The sequence below is a fragment of the Schistocerca serialis genome, chromosome 5, assembly GCF_023864345.2.
Source record: "Schistocerca serialis cubense isolate TAMUIC-IGC-003099 chromosome 5, iqSchSeri2.2, whole genome shotgun sequence".
NCBI classification, from domain to species: Eukaryota; Metazoa; Arthropoda; class Insecta; order Orthoptera; family Acrididae; genus Schistocerca; species Schistocerca serialis.
Window position 1 is genome coordinate 483690740 of NC_064642.1, and position 21149 is coordinate 483711888.

Consider the following 21149-nt stretch of genomic DNA (forward strand, 5'->3'; position numbering starts at 1 on the left):
TCAGATGCACAATTAGTAGAGAGATAGGTCTCTTGCTTTGATTGGCTACATCACCACGTACTGAATGACAGCAACTTAATGTAGTTACAGTTTACTCAAGAACTGCAAGTCATTAATTAATGTAGGATTTTCATTAAAAATTGAGTTTGGCATGCTGATTTGTGAATTAGAGTATGTTCAGGCACAGGATAACATTAGAGCTGCCACCATGACGTCTCTCTTCTTCTCCACTAGCATGGTAATGGGTATTCTATGAAGTTTTATCAAAAATTTATTTACAGATTTATATATGCTTACATTACAATAGTTATAGTACAATTTATCATAATTTAATTGCTATGGTACAAATCGATATTAGAGTTGCAATTTATAAAACTTCTACAATTTCACCATGAACATAAATTTTCATGTCTTGCAAAACAGAAAAAAAGTTTCAACGACAGTGACATCGTTGGGGTAAGGAGATATGTTCTAAACTGACATTCAGCTAAGTTCTAATTGAAATGCAAAAAACCTACTTACACTTTACGAATTGGTACTAAATATCCCACAAACAAGAACTTACACAGTGGATTACAAGTAAGGTACAAGTATTACAATCATCATCGAAAAGTTATGCTAGGTAGGAATATTAGCAGTGGTACATTCAGAGAGAATGTGAACATAACAAGTAATAAGACAATGGAAACATATCACTGAGACATAATCAAGCAGCAGTTTCTTACAACTTGAATAGTTAACAATTTCAATAAAAGATTCTCATACAGGCTCACTTTACACGGCCATCTCGCGCTAAACTCACGTAATTGATGTAGTTTTATGTGTAAATGACTGTACAACAATGAACAGGTGTTTCTAACATGTTAGTATTAGCCTGAAGTACAAACAATTTTAATGAGTGTGTGAAAGGATGAGACTGATAAAGCAAGGAAGCAACAACAGCAGGAAAGTTACTGCAAAGCGATTACTGTTGTTGCAGAGATCACCTTGGCACGTGCCACAGTATATAATAGTGTTTTGTGGATTCTCTCTGGAAACAGCTTCACAGGGATTCGGCTCCTCAGACGTTTCTGGTATACATCTTCGCAATAACAACTTCGCGTCACCGTGTATAATATCTATGAAAACAAAATAGTACCATATGAAAGTAGCTTTCTGAGTAAAGAAATATCTGAAAGCGCATTAAAAAGCACATGGAAATCATTGTATGAGGTCACTGACTGGTTTGGTTTTTTTTCTCTTCTTTCCTTTTTTTTTTAAAAAAAAATTCAGTGTGAAATGATGGCTGTATGCCACTCATCATGAATCTTTTTAGTCTTAATCTACTACAACATTTCATGAATATATCCCAACCACATACATAGTACATATTCAGAAATTCTGCTATTTGGGATATAAGAAGTTGTCAAGTAGAAATGCTTTCAATTTGTTTTTTTAAACACACATCATCAACCACCATCTTTAATTCACAACATAATTGGTCACATATTTTTATAGTTGCATGCCCTGCTTCTTTCCGTGTAAGAGTAGGGTTAAATTTACGATAGTGGGGCTATTTCTGTGCCTCATGGTACATTTACAAATGGTAAAGGCGAAATACGGCTGAAAGCAAGGGGAAACTACAGCCGTAATTTTTCCCGAGGGCATGCAGCTTTACTGTATGATTAAATGATGATGGCGTCCTCTTGGGTAAAATATTCCGGAGGTAAAATAGTCCCCCATTCGGACCTCCGGGCGGGGACTACTCAAGAGGACGTCGTTATCAGGAGAGAGAAAACTGGCGTTCTACGGATCGGAGCGTGGAATGTCAGATCCCTTAATTGGGCAGGTAGGTTAGAAAATTTAAAAAGGGAAATGGATAGGTTGAAGTTAGATATAGTGGGAATTAGTGAAGTTCGGTGGCAGGAGGAACAAGACTTCTGGTCAGGTGACTACAGGGTTATAAACACAAAATCAAATAGGGGTAATGCAGGAGTAGGTTTAATAATGAATAGGAAAATAGGAATGCGGGTAAGCTACTACAAACATCATAGTGAACGCATTATTGTGGCCAAGATAGATACGAAGACCACACCTACTACAGTAGAGCAGGTTTATATGCCAACTAGCTCTGCAGATGACGAAGAAATTGAAGAAATGTATGATGAAATAAAAGAAATTATTCAGATTGTGAAGGGAGACGAAAATTTAATAGTCATGGGTGACAGGAATTCGAGTGTAGGAAAAGGGAGAGAAGGAAACATAGTAGGTGATTATGGATTGGGGGACAGAAATGAAAGAGGAAGCCGCCTGGTAGAATTTTGCACAGAGCACAACATAATCATAACTAACACTTGGTTTAAGAATCATGAAAGAAGGTTGTATACATTGAAGAACCCTGGAGATACTAAAAGGTATCAGATAGATTATATAATGGTAAGACAGAGATTTAGGAAACAGGTTTTAAATTGTAAGACATTTCCAGGGGCAGATGTGGACTCTGACCACAATCTCTTGGTTATGACCTGTAGATTAAAAATGAAGAAACTGCTAAAAGGTGGGAATTTAAGGAGATGGGACCTGGATAAACTGAAAGAACCAGAGGTTGTACAGAGTTTCAGGGAGAGCATAAGGGAACAATTGACAGGAATGGGGGAAAGAAATACAGTAGAAGAAGAATGAGTAGCTTTGAGGGATGAAGTAGCGAAGGCAGCAGAGGATCAAGTAGGTAAAAAGACGAGGGCTAGTAGAAATCCTTGGGTAACAGAAGAAATATTGAATTTAATTGATGAAAGGAGAAAATATAAAAATGCAGTAAATGAAGCAGGCAAAAAGGAATACAAACATCTCAAAAATGAGATCTACAGGAAGTGCAAAATGGCTGAGCAGGGATGGCTAGAGGACAAATGTAAGGATGTAGAGGCCTATCTCACTAGGGGTAAGATAGATACTGCCTACAGGAAAATTAAGGAGACCTTTGGAGATAAGAGAACGACTTGTATGAATATCAAGAGCTCAGATGGAAACCCAGTTCTAAGCAAAGAAGGGAAAGCAGAAAGGTGGAAGGAGTATATAGAGGGTTTATACAAGGGCGATGTACTTGAGGACAATATTATGGAAATGGAAGAGGATGTAGATGAAGATGAAATGGGAGATATGATACTGCGTGAAGACTTTGACAAAGCACTGAAAGACCTGAGTCGAAACAAGGCCCCCGGAGTCGACAACATTCCATTGGAACTACTGACGGCCTTGGGAGAGCCAGTCATGACAAAACTCTACCATCTGGTGAGCAAGATGTATGAAACAGGCGAGATACGGACAGACTTCAAGAAGAATATAATAATTCCAATCACAAAGAAAGCAGGTGTTGACAGATGTGAAAATTACCGAACTATCAGTTTAACAAGTCACAGCTGCAAAATACTAACACGAAGTCTTTACAGACGAATGTAAAAACTAGTAGAAGCCAACCTCGGGGAAGATCAGTTTGGATTCCGTAGAAACACTGGAACACGTGAGGCAATACTGACCTTACGACTTAACTTAGAAGAAAGATTAAGGAAAGGCAAACCTACGTTTCTAGCATTTGTAGACTTAGAGAAAGCTTTTGACAATGTTGACTGGAATACTCTCTTTCAAATTCTAAAGGTGGCAGGGGTAAAATACAGGGAGCGAAAGGCTATTTACAATTTGTACAGAAGCCAGATGGCAGTTATAAGAGTCGAGGGACATGAAAGGGAAGCAGTGGTTGGGAAGGGAGTAAGACAGGGTTGTAGCCTGTCCCCGATGTTGTTCAATCTGTATATTGAGCAAGCAGTAAAGGAAACAAAAGAAAAATTCGGAGTCGGTATTAAAATTCATGGAGAAGAAATAAAAACTTTGAGGTTCGCCAATGACATTGTAATTCTGTCAGAGACAGCAAAGGACTTGGAAGAGCAGTTGAATGGAATGGACAGTGTCTTGAAAGGAGGATATAAGATGAATATCAACAAAAGCAAAACAAGGATAATGGAATGTAGTCTAATTAAGTTGGGTGATGCTGAGGGAATTAGATAGGGAAATGAGGCACTTAAAATAGTAAAGGAGTTTTGCTATTTGGGGAGCAAAATAACTGATGATGGTCGAAGTAGAGAGGATATAAAATGTAGGCTGGCAATTGCAAGGAAAGCGTTTCTGAAGAAGAGAAATTTGTTAACATCCAGTATTGATTTAAGTGTCAGGAAGTCATTTCTGAAAGTATTTGTATGGGGTGTAGCCATGTATGGAAGTGAAACATGGACGATAAATAGTTTGGACAAGAAGAGAATAGAAGCTTTCGAAATGTGGTGCTACAGAAGAATGCTGAAGATTAGATGGGTAGATCACATAACTAATGAGGAAGTATTGAATAGGATTGGGGAGAAGAGAAGTTTGTGGCACAACTTGACCAGAAGAAGGGATCGGTTGGTAGGACATGTTCTGAGGCATCAATGGATCACCAATTTAGTATTGGAGGGCAGCGTGGAGGGTAAAAATCGTAGAGGGAGACCAAGAGATGAATACACTAAGCAGATTCAGAAGGATGTAGGTTGCAGTAGGTACTGGGAGATGAAAAAGCTTGCGCAGGATAAATGGAGAGCTGCATCAAACCAGTCTCAGGACTGAAGACCACAACAACAACAACAAAGGCGAAATCTATGTATAAGATTTAGAAGCAGCGCCAGGACGGAATTAAGCCACAGCTCGCTTGCCAAAGCCCCTGCAAATACAGCAAAGTCAGCAGAGGCGCCACTTCTGCAGTCGACGATTCTATGAGTCGAAGTGTGGGGACGTCACGTAACCATGGCGGGTTGATCGACCTGCTGCCGGTTATGCTACGCCCGGTCATCGCCCCGATGCCTGTTGCGGGCTTTCTATTAATAATGACTGAAATGGTGTGATGTGGTGTGGCTCTCAGCTACGTACCCTCAGACTCAGAGTTGAAATATTAAAAGTTTTGCTGGTTTCGTTGTCTAGGGGCTGGGATACGTAGTTGCCGCAGAACAAGCCAAATACTGCTGAGTCTACAGTATACAATATGAATATACACATGAATCGAATGGTCATAGGTTCTTATCACTCGGCAATTGCGAATGTAATGTAGAAATTTATAAATGAAAGATTGTAGTTAAGTAAAATCTGCAGATACTATCTTAAGGACGTTAAATGATGAGTACGGTAGTACAAGTAGTTCTGAGAATGTGGTATATTTCTGCAAAGACTTATTGGTGTCGATGGTCCAGCAATTAAATAAAATATACGTTAAATAACAGGGAAACAATAGATTCCTACTGCTCGTAATTAGTAATGAACAACAATATAGCTCCCAAGATATTCACTTCTAAACGCATACTACGTCTTCACTGTAGAAAACACCGAAATCACACAAGTCCACAAGTCTGCACTCCGAAGTACGAGGCGTGTTTTTTAAGTAAGTACCGTTTTGAAATTTAAAAAAAGACGTGCAAAGATATCGCAATAATTTTATTTTTACATGAAAGCCTGTACCTTAATCTACGCACTGACGCCATTACTGTCTGTTTCTTCCTTGTTTACGTTGTGTACTCAGTGTTCAAGATGCTTACGGTAATCGTGAGAGCCGCCGACTGTGAAGTACGGGCTGTTATAAGATTTCTTAGTGATAAAGGCCTAAGAGCGTTCGATATTCATCGTGAGATCTGTGCAGTTTACGTAGAGAACATTATGAGTGATGGAATGGTAAGAAAGAGGGTGAGAGCATTTAAAGATGGCCGAACAAATGTGCATGATGAACAACGGAGTGGGCGTCCTTCGGTCGTTAATGAAAGTTTGCTGCAGGAAGTGGACAATAAGGTGAGAGAAGACAGACGCTTTACGATTTCCTCCTTGCGGGATGACTTTCCTAAAGTTTCTCATAGCGTTTTGTACGGCTTTGTGACCGAGCACTTGAATAACCGAAAATTGTGCGCACGTTGGGTACCGAAAATGTTGACGGATGTGCACAAAACCAAACGTTTAGACAATGCATTGACTTTCCTTGAGCGATATCACAACGGCGATAATGATTTATTAAGCCAAATTGTTACGGGCGATGAAAAATGGGTGGCCTACGTCACACCAGAATCAAAGCAACAGTCCATGAAAGTTGAGCAAGGGCATCGTTTTGCTGCAAGACAATGTCCGTCCGCATGTGGCGAATCAGACCAAAGATCTCATCACATCTTTTCGATGGGAAACTCTAGATCATCCTCCATACAGCCCCGATCTTGCGCCCAGTGACTACCATCTGCTTCTGCACTTCAAGAGACACTCTCCAAGTCTCTCTTGCGACTGCGAGTTCGTCGCGCCGTACTGTCCCGCACTTCCCGTGTCCTGTGCCATACTGTCTCTCGCACTGCACCCTTCCGAACTCCTCTCGTGTCCTCTCCCGTACTCCATGCTCCTCCCCCACTTTCATACAGTCTCTCTGTTAACGAACGCTGTGACTGTCTAGAGCACTCCCGTCGTATCTTCAAGCCAACGCACACCCACAAACATATTAAAACACATTCGAAATACTGGATTTACATTTAAATAACTTTAAATTAAATAAATATTTCTACGGCTGAACCATAAACACGCTCTAACACAGATTATTAAATACATAAACAAATTAAATAAATATATATCAAAGTAATAGCAAGCGAAAGTAGGCCAGTAGCCTAATTTCTCTGTGCTTTATAAAACACAGTAAATATTTGACCAATTTCTTCACGAATAGCATATATCGGATATAAACCAAGACATAGATGAATAAATATGTTTATAATCATGTACTATTCAAGTTACATGCCTGTAATTCATACCAATTTCGGTTTACACTAACAGCGTTCTAAAGACATGTCGATTGACAAAATCGGATGAACAATTTAGATTTTGGAAATCCATTGCTGGTGTTGCTTGTATAATTTACAGTAGATATTAAACTTTAAACTAAGAAAGATATTGAAAATCTGATTACACCATCAGAATCGTCATGCAAATAATGGTAATGTACATGTTTCTTTTTGAGATATCATGATTCATCTGGCTACTATTAATTTCTATACTAACTGTGAAAAGTCTACCCTTACAGTTTCACAAAGTCCGCCATCTTTGGCTCTCCTGGCGTATCTCCTTCATCGACACAGCATCACCATGGAATTCCGACCATGCCTAACGTTCGGCACCACGTGGCCGCCGACGAGCCGCGGCCCACCAAGAGGCCCCAGTGCGGCCACGCCAACTCCAAACATAGAATATTTCCAGGGCGCCTCAACTAGCCTGTTACCTCACACAGTCCTTTAGACACAACCCTGAATCAAGGCTGTCTCACAACAGTCAGCACTGACCAACAGTTTGGTCGGATGGTTGATTTGCGGGACGGGATGAAACAGTGAGGTCATTGGTCCTATCAGATTAGGGAAGATGAGGAAGGACGTCAGCTATGCCCTTTCAAAGGAACCATCCCAGCATTTGCTGACCAGTAGGTTCTAAACCACAAGGTCCTGTCAGTTATCATTCAACAATTATGTGACGCCCAATCTGTATCAATTGGAGCTATTGTCGTAAGACTGCAGCTGCCGGGCCGTGGACGGCGACCCTGTCTGTCTGCCGAGGCCGTGCTGCTGACACTGTACCAGCTGCCTGCAATTGCTCTTCAGCATCGATCCAGACTTCGACCACGGGCAACATCATTGCCTTGTAGCTGGGACACCACACCCTTTCACTAGAATGGTCAATCTCGCCAGCCACGTCCACCACTGGAAGCCACGACAGGCACTTGCCTTCTGTTGTCAGCACGATAATGGCACACTGGAGATAATAACACAGCACGCTGTCTCTCGAGCAGCACATATCCACTGTATCCTTTGCTACCTTTCCTGCCCCTAATATACCAGAATAGTACAAGACGACAGAAATGCACTCAAATATCTGTATGAGTTGGCTGGAGTGGTCAAAGACTTATTGTGTTCATCCTCATGCCTGCCCACAGCCCCTCCAAACTAGCTGCATAGAGGAGTCCGAGCTGCGTAAATTAGTAAAGGATTAATAAAGAAGTTTTTGGTCCTCATCAGGTCCTTCCTCTGTTGCTGCTCGTCCATCCCATCTTTGGCAGAACGACGCCCATGGCCACCGAAACCTTTCTCCTGTGCAGAGGGGTACCTAGTTTAAAATCATACCTAATTCTTCAAAACAAAATTGAGTCAACGTATTGTTAGGCTGTTGTTAGCATGCCATTATTTTAAGCGGTTGCCTCGTTACATACAAGAATAGACACCAGGCGTTGTCCTGACGGCACAAATCTGTGCAATGAACATTTTGGATCTATGTGTGGAATTCCACATAAGATTATTTCGTATGGCATCAGTGAATACAAGTAAGCAAAGCAAGCTAATCATGCTTCGATCACCAAAATAAGCCAATCACAGAGAGGAAATGTTGGGGAACTCAGTCATTCTCGAAGATTTGCGACATGTAATCTCTAAATCAAGTTCTGATAAAAATGCAGACTCAAAAATTTTTAGCACTCAGTTTTACGAATTTCTTCATCCCTATGCTGTGTTGTCATTGATTATGATATGTTTCCCCTTGTAGAGAATTGTTTGTATTCATTTATGGGTTTGTATTTATTATGACTCCAACCACAGCACAAAAATCATTAGATGTAATATATTTTTACTTTGTAATTAACTATCAAATCTTCAAAAGGGTTGTGACACTAAACCTGTCTCATGCAGATTTGCTATTATGGCAGCAGAAAACAGCTCAGTTCCAGATTCTTGGTTATTAATGGAGTTATGAGAATGCAGTGCAATTATTTTCATGATTCTCTGTTCAGTATTCCTCTAGGTGAAACGGAATGCAAATATCTTTGTAGGAGCAAATTAGAAAGGAGGTATTTCACCTCTGAAACGGAGATATTAAACCTCACATACAGCATGGTATACTACAGCTGTTTTAATGGGTCAAAAGTAGCTTGAGGTGAAAAAGTTATCACTTCACGCTGTACACGGCAAGAAAAACAATGGTCCAAGAAGTGAACCCTGAGAAACGCCATTAGCAATGCATTAATGGAGAACAAAGCCTGGCAGCCAACAGAGGTTGTTGAAAGGAAGCATGTCAATAAGGAAAAGGCTTGCTGTCACTGATGAAGTGAGATGTGACAGCTTCCTTTGATGAAGCAATTGGACTCTGTGGAAGTAAAATTAAGTAGTTCACATGATGAACTGACAGTCCAACATGGTACTAATTCTATTATATGTGTACATTTCTTAAAAGAATGTAAGTTATCGCTACATTTTTTGTGAAGAAATTGGAATTTTGGAACTGACTGTTGGATTTACAAATTTGTCATAATCCGCACCTAGTTGCTGTCTTCCAGTCAGGCCGATGGATCACAGGTGACTGTGGGGATGTGGGACATATATTACTGCAAACGTTGAAGATACGTATATCGTTTAGTGCCAAGAGTCATTTCATACAGATATAGGCTTCCAGAATGAGATTTTCACCCTGCAGCGGAGTATGCGCTGATATGAAACTTCCTGGCAGATTAAAACTGTATGCCGGACCTAGACTGGAACTTGGGACTGTTGCCTTTCGCGGGCATGTGCTCTGCCAACTGAGCTACCCAAGCGCGACTCACGCCCCGTCCTCACAGCATAACTTCTGCTAGTACCTCGTCTCCTTCCTTCCAAACTTCACAGAAGCTCTCCCAGGAAACCTTGCAGAACTAGCACTTCCAAAAGAAAGGATTATGCAGAAACATGGCTTGAGTCGTGCTTGGGTAGCTCAGATGGTAGAGCACTTTCCAGCGAAATGCAAAGGTCCCTAGTTCAAGTCTCGGTCTGACACACATTTTTAATCTGCCAGGAAGGTTCGGAAATAGGCTTTCTGTAAAGATCGCAATATACATCAAAATTGTAAACTGATTATTATGACATATATAAACTGGTCTTCATAATTATAGGAACTAAATAAAAACAACATATGAATTAATGTTAAATTAATTATCACTGTACAAAATATTTCAGTTACTATTTTTCCCTGAAGTAGTCTGTGTATTTTCAGCCACCAAATAAAATCAGTGTCAGAACATTATACTGGTGGCTTTCTGCTTGAATGATATCATATTATTTTTTGCCAACGAAGGCGATTTATTATAAAGTAAGCCGCCTAGATGTTTCACTCTGCCGGCCGGGATGGCCGAGCGGTTCTAGGCGCTACAGTCCGGAGCCGCGCGACCGCTACGGTCGCAGGTTCGAATCCTACCTCGGGCATGGATGTGTGTGATGTCCTTAGGTTAGTTAGGTTTAAGTAGTTCTCAGTTCTAGGGGACCGATGACCTTAGAAGTTAAGTCCCATAGTGCATTTTTTTTTTGTTTCACTCTGACACATTATGAACAGTACTCAAAAAGGATTAATTATCACTTAAAAATAATGTTACACAATTAATTTTCGGTTTGTATGCAGGTGCATATCTACAATACTGGTACACATTGAATTCCATTTGCAGCAGTATGCAGTACGCCGTTAGAACAGTGAAAACAGAATCATACAATCTACTTTCATCTTACAACCGACAAGCGCCATTTTCTTTTGACTCCACTAGTGACATATTGTGGAACAGTAGAGCGGAGATTTCAATGAGTACCAGAACTGCAGATGTTAGCTGCAAAGGAAGAATAAATGAACTATGTAACGTCATTATTGGTGGTGATAATTAAAATTTTACGGTTATCCCTTGCATTTAGGCGATCTCCGGATTTACTACTAGCACATGTGTGTTCATCCACCATATCTTCATTTCTTTCAAGCAGATAGAAAGTCTTATTCGAAAATGAAATGCTCCATGATGTAATTATATGAATGGAGTAGGCGAAATCCCAGTTCATTGAAAATTGGTTTTGTGATTGCATGTGATGGGGCCTTCACTATTTGCTTTTGCATGAGAAATACTTTACGTGGGTTCTTCACTAGAAAGGGATACAATATGAAATGAGAGCATTCATCTTAGTGAAGTAAATAATTCTTGTAATAGTCAAGTCACACCTTTCACTGAGCAGTCAAAATGCATAGCTCAATTTACTTAGCAGTTTTTGTATGCAAATATTTCACTGTAATGTGTTGCCTGCCCACAGCACAAGAAATTTAATCTCTGTGCAGTAGCTTTATTTTCATTGACTGTAGGTTCTTCGTCACTGGGTAGAAGATCATATGAGGTGTTTCATCTGTTTTGAGCCAAAGCTTATGACAATAGAGCCAGTGCAGGAGGCTGTCACTGTTGTCAACTAAGTCAGTTCTCATCTGCTGTGGAGAAATATTCAGAGCAAGGAGGTTTGTATCATCAGCATATCATTCAGAAACTGTTAATGTTAAGTTTTCTAGTTTTCTGTTTGAATCTAGAGAAGTGGGCGTTGGATTGATTCTTTTCGGACTCCTGGGGTGACTGGTATCATATCTGAATGAAATTTTCTTCCACCGCATGTTAATTCTATTAACAGCCCTCTGATTGATAGGTATGATGAAATCACTCATTGCAGTCCTCCAATACATTACAATCTGCTACTTTGCTGAGTGCAGAGAGTTGGTGACTTGATCAGTAGTCTTTGGGGAGTCAATAAAATGCTCAGAATCATAGTGTCTGTTATTAAATGAATGTATTATATGAGCAGTAAATGAGAAGAGAGTTTTATCAATACATTTGTTTATCCAAAAATTAAACTACTGGTAGACTGGGAGATGAGGGGGCTGTATGAATGAGTGGTTTCAGCAATCTCAGGCATCTATCAATAACAACTACTAGGATCATGGTTTAGTGTTTCTCAACACATTGCTGTGCGCTCTTTCTTGTAGTAGTATTTGTTGGTGTTACTGTTCTATCACGTGGTAGACCCTTTTCTCCTCTTTCTTCATCCTTATATAGCTGAGAGAACAAAATTTGCAATTCTATAGTGCTTTATAAAATATACTTACCAGTACTGTAGTGGTGAGGAATTCCACAACGATAATGGTATAAATTCACACCGAAAAATTCCAACTATCATTTTATGCATCACCTCTTCCAATCGAGACGTCAAGTTCCCGACCAGTCGATTTATTGTTTCCAATAGTGGTACTGCGAGCATACACATCAATCCAACCCCTCCTCAGAATGTTTAAGGACGTAACATACAACTAAGTTGAAATTTAAAATTCTCAGCTACCTCCGACGTAATCAACTGCCTACCAAACGATGTGACTGTGCCATTATCCGCCAATAGGAGGCAAGGGAAATAAAAGTCTGAAAATGTTTGGAAACCGGCAATTTGGGGTTTCTAATCCCGTCTAATATACCACTCCTAGTATCCTCCAGTAGGATGCAAGGAAAAACCGTCCCACACAGAGGATATCCATTTAATTAATTAATTAATCCATCGGCCTGGTAGAGTGAAGGAATATTAGCAAGACGTCCACAGCTGGTGGTTTACCAGATATTCGCTATATTGTTCAAGACAAAAGAACAGTGATTTACCAGATATTCACTACTTTGTTCCGGACAAAAGGAGGGTTAGTGTGGCACATGAGAGACACTCACTGGGTTGTAGTATTTGTTACGTTCTACTTACAAATGTAAGTAATACACCAAATGAAAGAGCATCTCAAACAGTTTTTATCTGTATACCTGTGCGCAATGGTAAGAGTATGGATGACAAACAGTGACTGAGAAATGTGTTGAACTAATGCGAGTCTTTCACGCTTAGCCCCAACAAACATCCCTGCGGAAAGTTTATGGGCCTGTATTTTTCGGTGAATCAACTGTAACTGATGTTCCTTATCTTGATGTACTACAAATATGTATGGCCCGTGCCTCTATGGGAAGAAGCTGAACAACACATCTTTATTTGGGAGCAAGATGGTGCGCCGCCTCACTGGCATAACTCAGTACAGGACTGGTTAAACGACGTTGTATCCGACCGGTGGATTGGGCGCAAGGGGCCGGTTGACACAGCATTTTATGCACGATATCCACGTTCACACACGATCTGACGCGAGCATGTGTATGTGCCTCCGATACCAGCTGATCCATTCGACTTTAGAAACAGTGTTATCGCAACTGTTACTGCTGACACACTGATCAAGGTTTCGGAACAGCTCGCCTATCGACTCGATGTGTGACAGGTGTTCACACTTAATAATTGTCTGAAAATTGTTTGTCTTTCTCTTTTATTTAGTTCATTATTTATAACTGTAAGAAGTTTGTAATACGTGCTACAAAGCCTTAAAACCAGTATATTCATTTTGAAACACGCTGTATATGTGGCGATATGGAACAACAGTCATCAGTTAAAGGAACGCACACATGTGCCACTCCTATTTACAAACATCTCGCTATTGACCAAAAGGGAAAGTAGCGAAACCTTAGAGTCGTCATTGTCAAACTATTATGAAAATTAATAGGTAGGAGCAGTAGCACTAAAAGGGCACATTGAAAGTGGGGTCAGTTCAAAACCTGCTAACTAAAAGTCGACAACTAATCGAAGCTTACATGACATAAGAGCTGAGGCGCATTTTAAATAATGAAAGATGGGTAAATTTTAAATTAGTAGGGACACAAATAATGACGCGGCAGAATAATGGACCATAGTCACAGGAAAAAATGAGAAACATGCAAAGTTCTGTTGAAAGAGGACCATTTTACAGCTATGTAAAATGAACTGGGTGGACCTTGCAGACCTCACAATAGGAAACAAGCATATGCTTTATATTCCGTAAGCCTAATTAAGGGCCACAAAAGTAATGGCGAAAAACACTGATTCAGTTAAGAAATATGCATGTATGGCGTAAAATAATTAGAAACCAGAAAGAGAAGGAAGTGAGGCTGGACGCTGCTTTAAAAAAGAAAAGTTATTCAGCAGGACTGTGTGCTTAAGCGCAGTTTTCGCTTTCAAAATGCCAGACGGATCACGGTAAATGCTGCTTAAGCATGCAGTCCTGCTGAATAACTTTTCGTTTTTGAAACAGCGCCCAGCCTCATTTCCTTCTCCTTCTGGTTTCTGATTATTGTACGCCATACACGCATATTTCTTAACTGAATCAGTTTTCCGCCATTATTTTTGTGGTCCTCAGTTTGGCTTACCGTATATATGGCATATGCATGTTTACTGTTGTGAGGTCTGCAAGGTCCACCCAGTTCATTTTACAGAGCTATAAAATGGTCCTCTTTCAATAGAAATTTGCACGCTTATCATTTTATCCTATGACTAAGGCGCATTATTGTGTTGCATCATTGTCTGTGTCCCTACTAATTTAAAATTTGCCTATCTTTCGTGATGTAAAATGCGCCTCAGGTCATATCTCATGTAAGCCTCGATTAATTGTCGACTTTTAGTTAGCAGGTTTTAAATTTACCCCACAATTAATGTGTCCTTTTAGAGTTATTGCTCCTAGCTATTAATTGGCATAATAGTTTGACAGTGTGGACTGTAAGGTTTCGATACTTTCCCTTTTGGTCAGTAGCGAGATGCTTGTAAATAGGAGTGGCAAATCTGTATGTTCTTTTATCTGAGACTGTGGCGTGTTGTTCCATGTCGCCACATAGATATATCTCCACTTAAAAAGCTGCATGCCACTCGTGTAAAGGGAAAAGCGTCATTGTGTCTTACGGTTTATGCATAAATTTTATGTTGCTGCTTCCACTCAGTTTTACTATAGTTTTGTACTGCCCTGTTCCACATGTACTTTAACCATGCATAATGCTCTTTTAACGTTTCTCAAGTAATTTTTTTACGTAATGTTTCTTTCTTTATTCTTCATTTTAAATGTTAAACACCAATTCAAATTGTTATCGGCCGGTCTAGAGGCCCCTCATTCTTTTCCCCGTCAACAGATGGCAGTACTTTTGCCACTCTGGTTTACCAGTTTGCTTCCTCCTTCGCTCCCGTTACTCCATGCTCTGCGCTCGTTGGTATCACACCGTGTCTTGCACTCATCCACCGTGGCGCTCGGTGTCACAGCACCAAGTGCAAGTGTCCTGCTGTTCTTTCCATGTTTCTTTACCCAGGCAGTCGCCCATAGTACTGTCTGGTGTCTCTTTGGCATTGACTTAGGTTTCACAGCACCTAGCCCATCCAGCGGTTTTTAAATGTTTTTAAATTTTTTATGGATTTTTTTGTTTCTTATGTGTGCTGTTGCGCGTAAAAATTATCTCTCGTCTCTTTCTATTTTCAGTACGACACTTGAAGATGGGCGTATAAGAGCCTGAAATCGATCGTGTGTTAAACAAAAGAACCTTACAACTGTAGCTGTATTTTCAATCTCTGGCAAAAGAGAACAATAGGTTAAGGGCTGACATGGAGTAGAACTATTTTTGTGCCCCTTTGTATATATGCTTGCCTCAGATGTGGACAACCTGTACTAACAGAACATGCTTGTGCTGTCATTGCCCTACACAACAGAGTCAAATGAACATATAATTTAACAAAACAAAAGACATTTACGTTGATATATTTTCATTATTTTTTTCAGAGGTATATCTTACCAATGGAAAATGTAATTTCGAATTCAAACTTTCCATGATTATAAATTTCAACTAATACAAGGACTTCGTAATTTGATGCATTGCTTATTTCAGATTTATAAAGCTGACAACAGTTTTTGGTTTTGAGATCTTTCAGAAAGTCTCAACTAACAAACCAGTCATTAAAATTGGGAAAAAATATGCATTTAACACATACAGATCTCTGTTTTGTTGTCTCCGAGATCCTGTTTGACAGCTGTACAATTTCGTAAAATGGATGGAGGGAATGGGTAAAACAAAAGTAATAATACATAAAAAGTAGTATTATTGCTAAGTTTTAACTAAAGATATATGCCTTATTGTAAAATTGAGGTTACTGAAAAAATCGTTAACGCAAACTTTGAGCTACCTTGTACTTAAATATTATGTATTATTCATAAGTTCTTATTTTAGTCATGAAAAGAAAAAAGGAAAAAATAGTGCATATGCATTGAACAGATATGCGCTATTTAAATAATAGTAACGTAGAAAAAGTACCTTTATAAATGACCTTAATGCAGACAGGTTTCGCTTTAATCCGGACACCTTCACTGAAGACGTAGTCAGTTATATAATCACAGTTCTCAGTCTTATATGGATGGGTGTCACATGTTTCATCAAAGAGAGAATGACACCTATAACAGTGCAGTCCATCTCCTGCAAAACGAAGAGAATACAGTTAAATAATGTCTGTGCAGTGCTTATCATTCTTTAATGTCAAACTTTAAAGCAATATTGTTATCCAAATAAGAAGATAAATCGTGATTTAAAAGCAGGTTGATATCAACGTCACTAAAAAAAGCTTGTTGTAGCAAATGTCTTCAAATTATTGGAAAAACTATAAGGGGCCATGGAAACAAATCCTTTCTATTAAACTAGGCCCAAGAGTTCAACTGCACAGAAAGCCATTAGGAGGATACCGAATGAATTTTCAGTCTGCAGCGGAGTGTGGGCTGATATGAAACTTCCTGGAAGATTAAAGCAGTGTGCCGGACCGAAACTCTAATTCGGGACCTTTGCCTTTCGCGGGTGCTCTACAACTTGAGCTACCAAAGCACCAGTCATGATCCGCGCTGACAGCTTCCCTTCCGTCAGTATCTCATCTACTACCTTTCAAAGTTCACAGAAGCCCACCTGCGAACCTTGCAAGACTGGCTCTCCTAGAAGATTCGGAGATATGGCTTAGCCACAGCATGGGTGATTGCTTCCAGAATGACTTTTCACTCTACTAGTCTTTCAAGGTCTGCAGAAGAGTTTCTGTGAAGTTTGGACGGTAGAACATTAGGTACTGGCGGAAGTGAAGCTGTGAGTGTGGGTCGGGAGTCGTGCTTGGGTAGCTCAGGCGGTAGAGCACTTGCCCACGAAAGGTATTGGTACCGACTTCGATTATCGGTCCGGCAGACAGTTTTAATCTGCCAGGAAGTTTCATATCAGCGCACATTCCGCTGCAGAGTGAAAATTCATTCTGGAAACAAGCTCCAGGGTGTTGCTACAGTGCTAACCAAAGTCCCCCATCATTCCACATTACATAGTGCAGAAATGGTGGAACGATACACTAGAGTAACTGCCATAAACAGTCAGGATCTAGCATTTTAGAGCCAAAGAATTGTTGCTGAGAGTGACTGATGGAATTCAATGCCAGTGATGGCGAATCATAGTGGGAGCTGGATTGAATACTGTCTGTGGTTCGTGACACTTCACCTGTCACGATAGGGTCCATTACGTAAAATTGTTACGGGTAGCAATTCGTGTGGGTGTCAATTTCCCAACTTTAATCCCTGTTTTAAAACCTCTGAAGTAATTGTGACTTACCATTCTTGGACGTCTTAGTCAGAAGCAGAGCTGATGGTACACTGGGACACAGCGTCTATCGCAAATCAACTCATACACAGCTATATTTGCAGGCTACAAGTTGCCATCATTCTGCGCAACGCGGTAGTGTCCTATGCTCTTTGGTGCGTAGAGCACATGTAGTCTCAGATGCTGACAGTCTACCTGGTGAGCTAAAACACCTGAGAACGGTATTCCAAGAGAATGGCTATTCCGATAGGCAGATACGCCATGCATTCCGTTCCAAGCAAACTCAAAGCAGGGATGTAAATGAAGTAACAGAGGCACCCACTGCAACAGCGTTCTTTGCCCTATTTTGGCGGCATGTGTTCGAGGATAGAAAGAATCCTCAAAAAGCACGACGTCAAGAGTGTTTTTCGGCCACCAGCAAATCTGAGGAATTTATTGTTCTCGGTCAAAGACGACCTTGGCCTCAGGAAGCGTGGCGTGTATAAAATCCCATGCCAATATGGAAAATCTTATACTGGACAGACATGCCGAACCGTGCAAGAACGTTGCGTCGAACATCATCGTCATACGCGCCTGGGGCAACCTGATAAATCAGGGGTAGTGGAGCATTGCCTGGACACGGGTCATCGTATGCTTTACGAACAGACGGAAATTTTATCCCCAGCGTCATCTTTCTGGGATTGCGTTATTAAGGACGCCATACATATCCGCACGGCGGACAATCTTATCAACAGGGATGCAGGTTTTCATCTGAGCGCCGCCTGGAATCTAGCACTGGCTGCCATTAAATCAAAAACAGTGAAAACGAGAACTTCCGTTTCCTCAAGTGACGCAGGAGCGCCCGCAGCACTGTTATTGCCCATAGCGCACGCGCGGGTGGCGTTTCTGCGGCTCCCAGCAGGGGGCACCAAGAGCGCCGCTTTCCTCCAACTTACGAGCGTCATCTTGCGCACGCGTATTGCCTGCTCCCGTCATGATAAATTCCGAGGCCGCCGCGCGATTATCATCAGTCGCCCGTTGCAGCAGTGACAGCAGCAGCTACCACCACCTGATGATGTCGAGCAGTTGCATCGAAGAAATATTGTGCGATTTACACAGTACGATCCGGCGGCAAACCCGAGAAGCGTATTTGCTCTGAAGTAGTTACAGTAGCGCTGTCCTTGTTGAGTATGTAGGGCTGCCCCCTGCATATTCGGGCGTCCACATTTACATGTATGTTTCGCTAGCCAGGTGAGGCCGCTGCCTCATCTAGGAGATTATTTGTAAACAGAAGAGACAAGATAATGCCTACACGCAAGCCGCCAGCAGTCACCACAGCGTCCGGGGGCGCCAGTCTCGCCTCTACGTGGTGTGTAAGTCACCACACACACCACTGCAGTCGCGGGCACTAATTTTCTTCCACACGGTCACATGCTCAAGTGATATTAAGCATGTATCCTTCCGCAAGCGTGTACTTGTGTCGGCGTTCCGTCCACGGAGAGCTGGTTAAGTCCTGAGCTCCGATCCACCAACAACCGCCTCATGCCTCCGCTGCGGACAACGCCTGCTGCTGCCACTTCGCTGGCCGCCACCGTGCCGTGTCGCCCTCTTCCTGAGCCACGTCCGACGCCGCGTTTCCGTCAGCCGCTCCGAGGGCACCGGTCCGTTCTGTTTGTTGTGACTGCCCACGTCTCATTCCCTTGTGGGACCTTGTAGTTATCAGTAGACTGACTACGAGCTCTCAGACTCATAGGACGGTGTCGTCACAGCACCTACTGCTTGTCAGGAGGCTGTCTGCGAGTTATCAGCCTCATGGGACAGTGTCGTTGTTAATCTTCTCTCCTCCTCAATACACTGCTGTTCTCCAGTAACGTAGACAGTTTAGTTTAGTAATATCATGTTTCGCAGATCATTTTAACGATTGTTTTATCGATATGATGTGGAAAAAGTCAGATTACAAGATATATATACACACATGAACAGTGCTAATATTAATATCATTGAAATTTCTAGTTCTACACATGCAACAGCATTTAGAGGTAGAATTTTTTTTCCAGTTCTGAAACAGAAACTCGTCCATGGTATAAAAGGAGTTGTCCAAAAGAAATGATTTTAAGGTAGATTTAAAACTTGATCTGCTACCTGTCAGACACTTTATGTTGTTGGGCAAATGATCAAAGATTTTTGTTGCTGAATAATGTACTTCTTTTTCAGCAACTGACAGCTTCAATAACAGATAGTAAAGGTCATTTTTCTCTCTAGTGTTGTACATGTGAACATCACTGTTCTTCGCGAACTGAGATGGATTATTTGTAACGAATTTCATTAGCGTATATATGTACTCTGACGGTGCAGATAAAATACCTAACTCCTTGAATAGGTGCCTACATTACGTCCTTGGATGAAAACCATCAATTATTCTCACTGTTCTCTTTCGTGCTATCAATACTTTGTGTCTAAGTGGTGAGTCACCCCAGAAAACTATTCCATAAGACATTATTGAGTGGAAATGTGCAAAGTACGTTAAGAGGCTGATCTGTTTATTACCAAGACTAACGAGTATACGAAGATCAAAAGTAGCTGAACTTAATTGTTTGAGCTCAGTAATATGCTTCTTCCAGTTCAAGTTATCATCAATGTGAACACCCAAAAATTTGGGGAAATCTACCTTGTTAACTGAGCCCTGTTCATATGCTACATCAATTGTCAATATGACTCTATTCGGTGTACAGAACTGGATATAGTGAGTTTTTCAAACTTAAGGGGGAGTCCATTTTCTGAGAACCACTTAATAATTCTGTGAAAGTCATCCAAAACAATATCTTCAGCTGTTCTTCTGGAATGGGATTTATTATAACACTCATGTCATCTGCAAAAAGTACTGGTTCTGCTTGCTGAACGTTAAGTGAGAGGTCATTCACATGAATAAGGAACAGCAGAGGACCAAAAATTGAACCCTGTGGGACTCCCTTTGTAATAACTCCCCATTCACTAGAATTTACCACCCTCCCAACATTATTTGAGTTATTTAGAACAGCTTTTTGCTTTCTTTTCGTTAAGTATGATTCAAATCAGTTGTATGTGTAGCCTTCAATTCCGTAAAACCTGAGTTTTTCTAAGAGTGTAACATGATCCACACAGTCAAATGCCTTGGAAAGATCACAAAAAATGCTAACTGGGGATAATTTGTTATATAGGGCTTGTACTATTTGACGGGTAAATGTGTAGATAACATTCTCAGTCGAGTAACCCTTCCGGAATCTGAACTGTGACATGCTGAGTACATTATTTTCACTTAAATGTGTGACTGCTCTTGAATGCATAACTTTTTCGAATATTTTAGAAAATGAAGTTAGCAATGAGATTGGTCTATAATTATTCAAGTCACTCTTGTCCCCTTTCTTATGAAGAGGTTTGACAATTGCGTATTTCAGTCTGTCTGGAAAAATTCCCTGTGTCAGCGAAGCATTACATATATCACCAAGCACCCCACATATCTGTTAGAGACTCCATCAACACCACATGAGCCATTGTTTTTCAGCATATTTATAATTCCCTTAATTTCAGTGGGGGGTGTTGGTGCTATTTCTAAAGGCCTAAAGTCCTGGGAATGACATTTTTAACACATTTTCTTGCTTCTTCAACTGAACCCTTTAATTCTATTTTTGCTGCTACATACAGAAAATGATTGTTAAAAATACTTGCAACTTATGAATTATCACTCATAACATCATTGTTTCACTTTATTGATATGGTATACTGTGCAATGTGAGGCTGCCCCGTCTCCTGTTTGACAATATTCCATATAGTTTTAATCTTATTATCTGCATTA

The 21149-nt window shown here is 40.7% G+C and overlaps 1 protein-coding gene across 2 annotated transcripts in view; it reads right to left on the reverse strand.

Annotated features, from left to right (window-relative positions):
- Nucleotides 1–258: 258 nt before the first annotated feature.
- LOC126480937 (uncharacterized) overlaps nt 259–21149 on the reverse strand; it is a 55170-nt gene continuing 34279 nt past the window's right edge. For both annotated transcript variants that reach the window (XM_050104352.1, XM_050104353.1), the window contains exons 2-3: nt 16037–16195; nt 259–1118 (exon numbers count right to left, since the gene is read on the reverse strand). In XM_050104352.1, coding sequence (XP_049960309.1) covers nt 892–1118; nt 16037–16195 — 386 coding nt within the window. In that variant the 3' untranslated portion in view covers nt 259–891. The remainder of the gene's footprint in view (nt 1119–16036; nt 16196–21149) is intronic.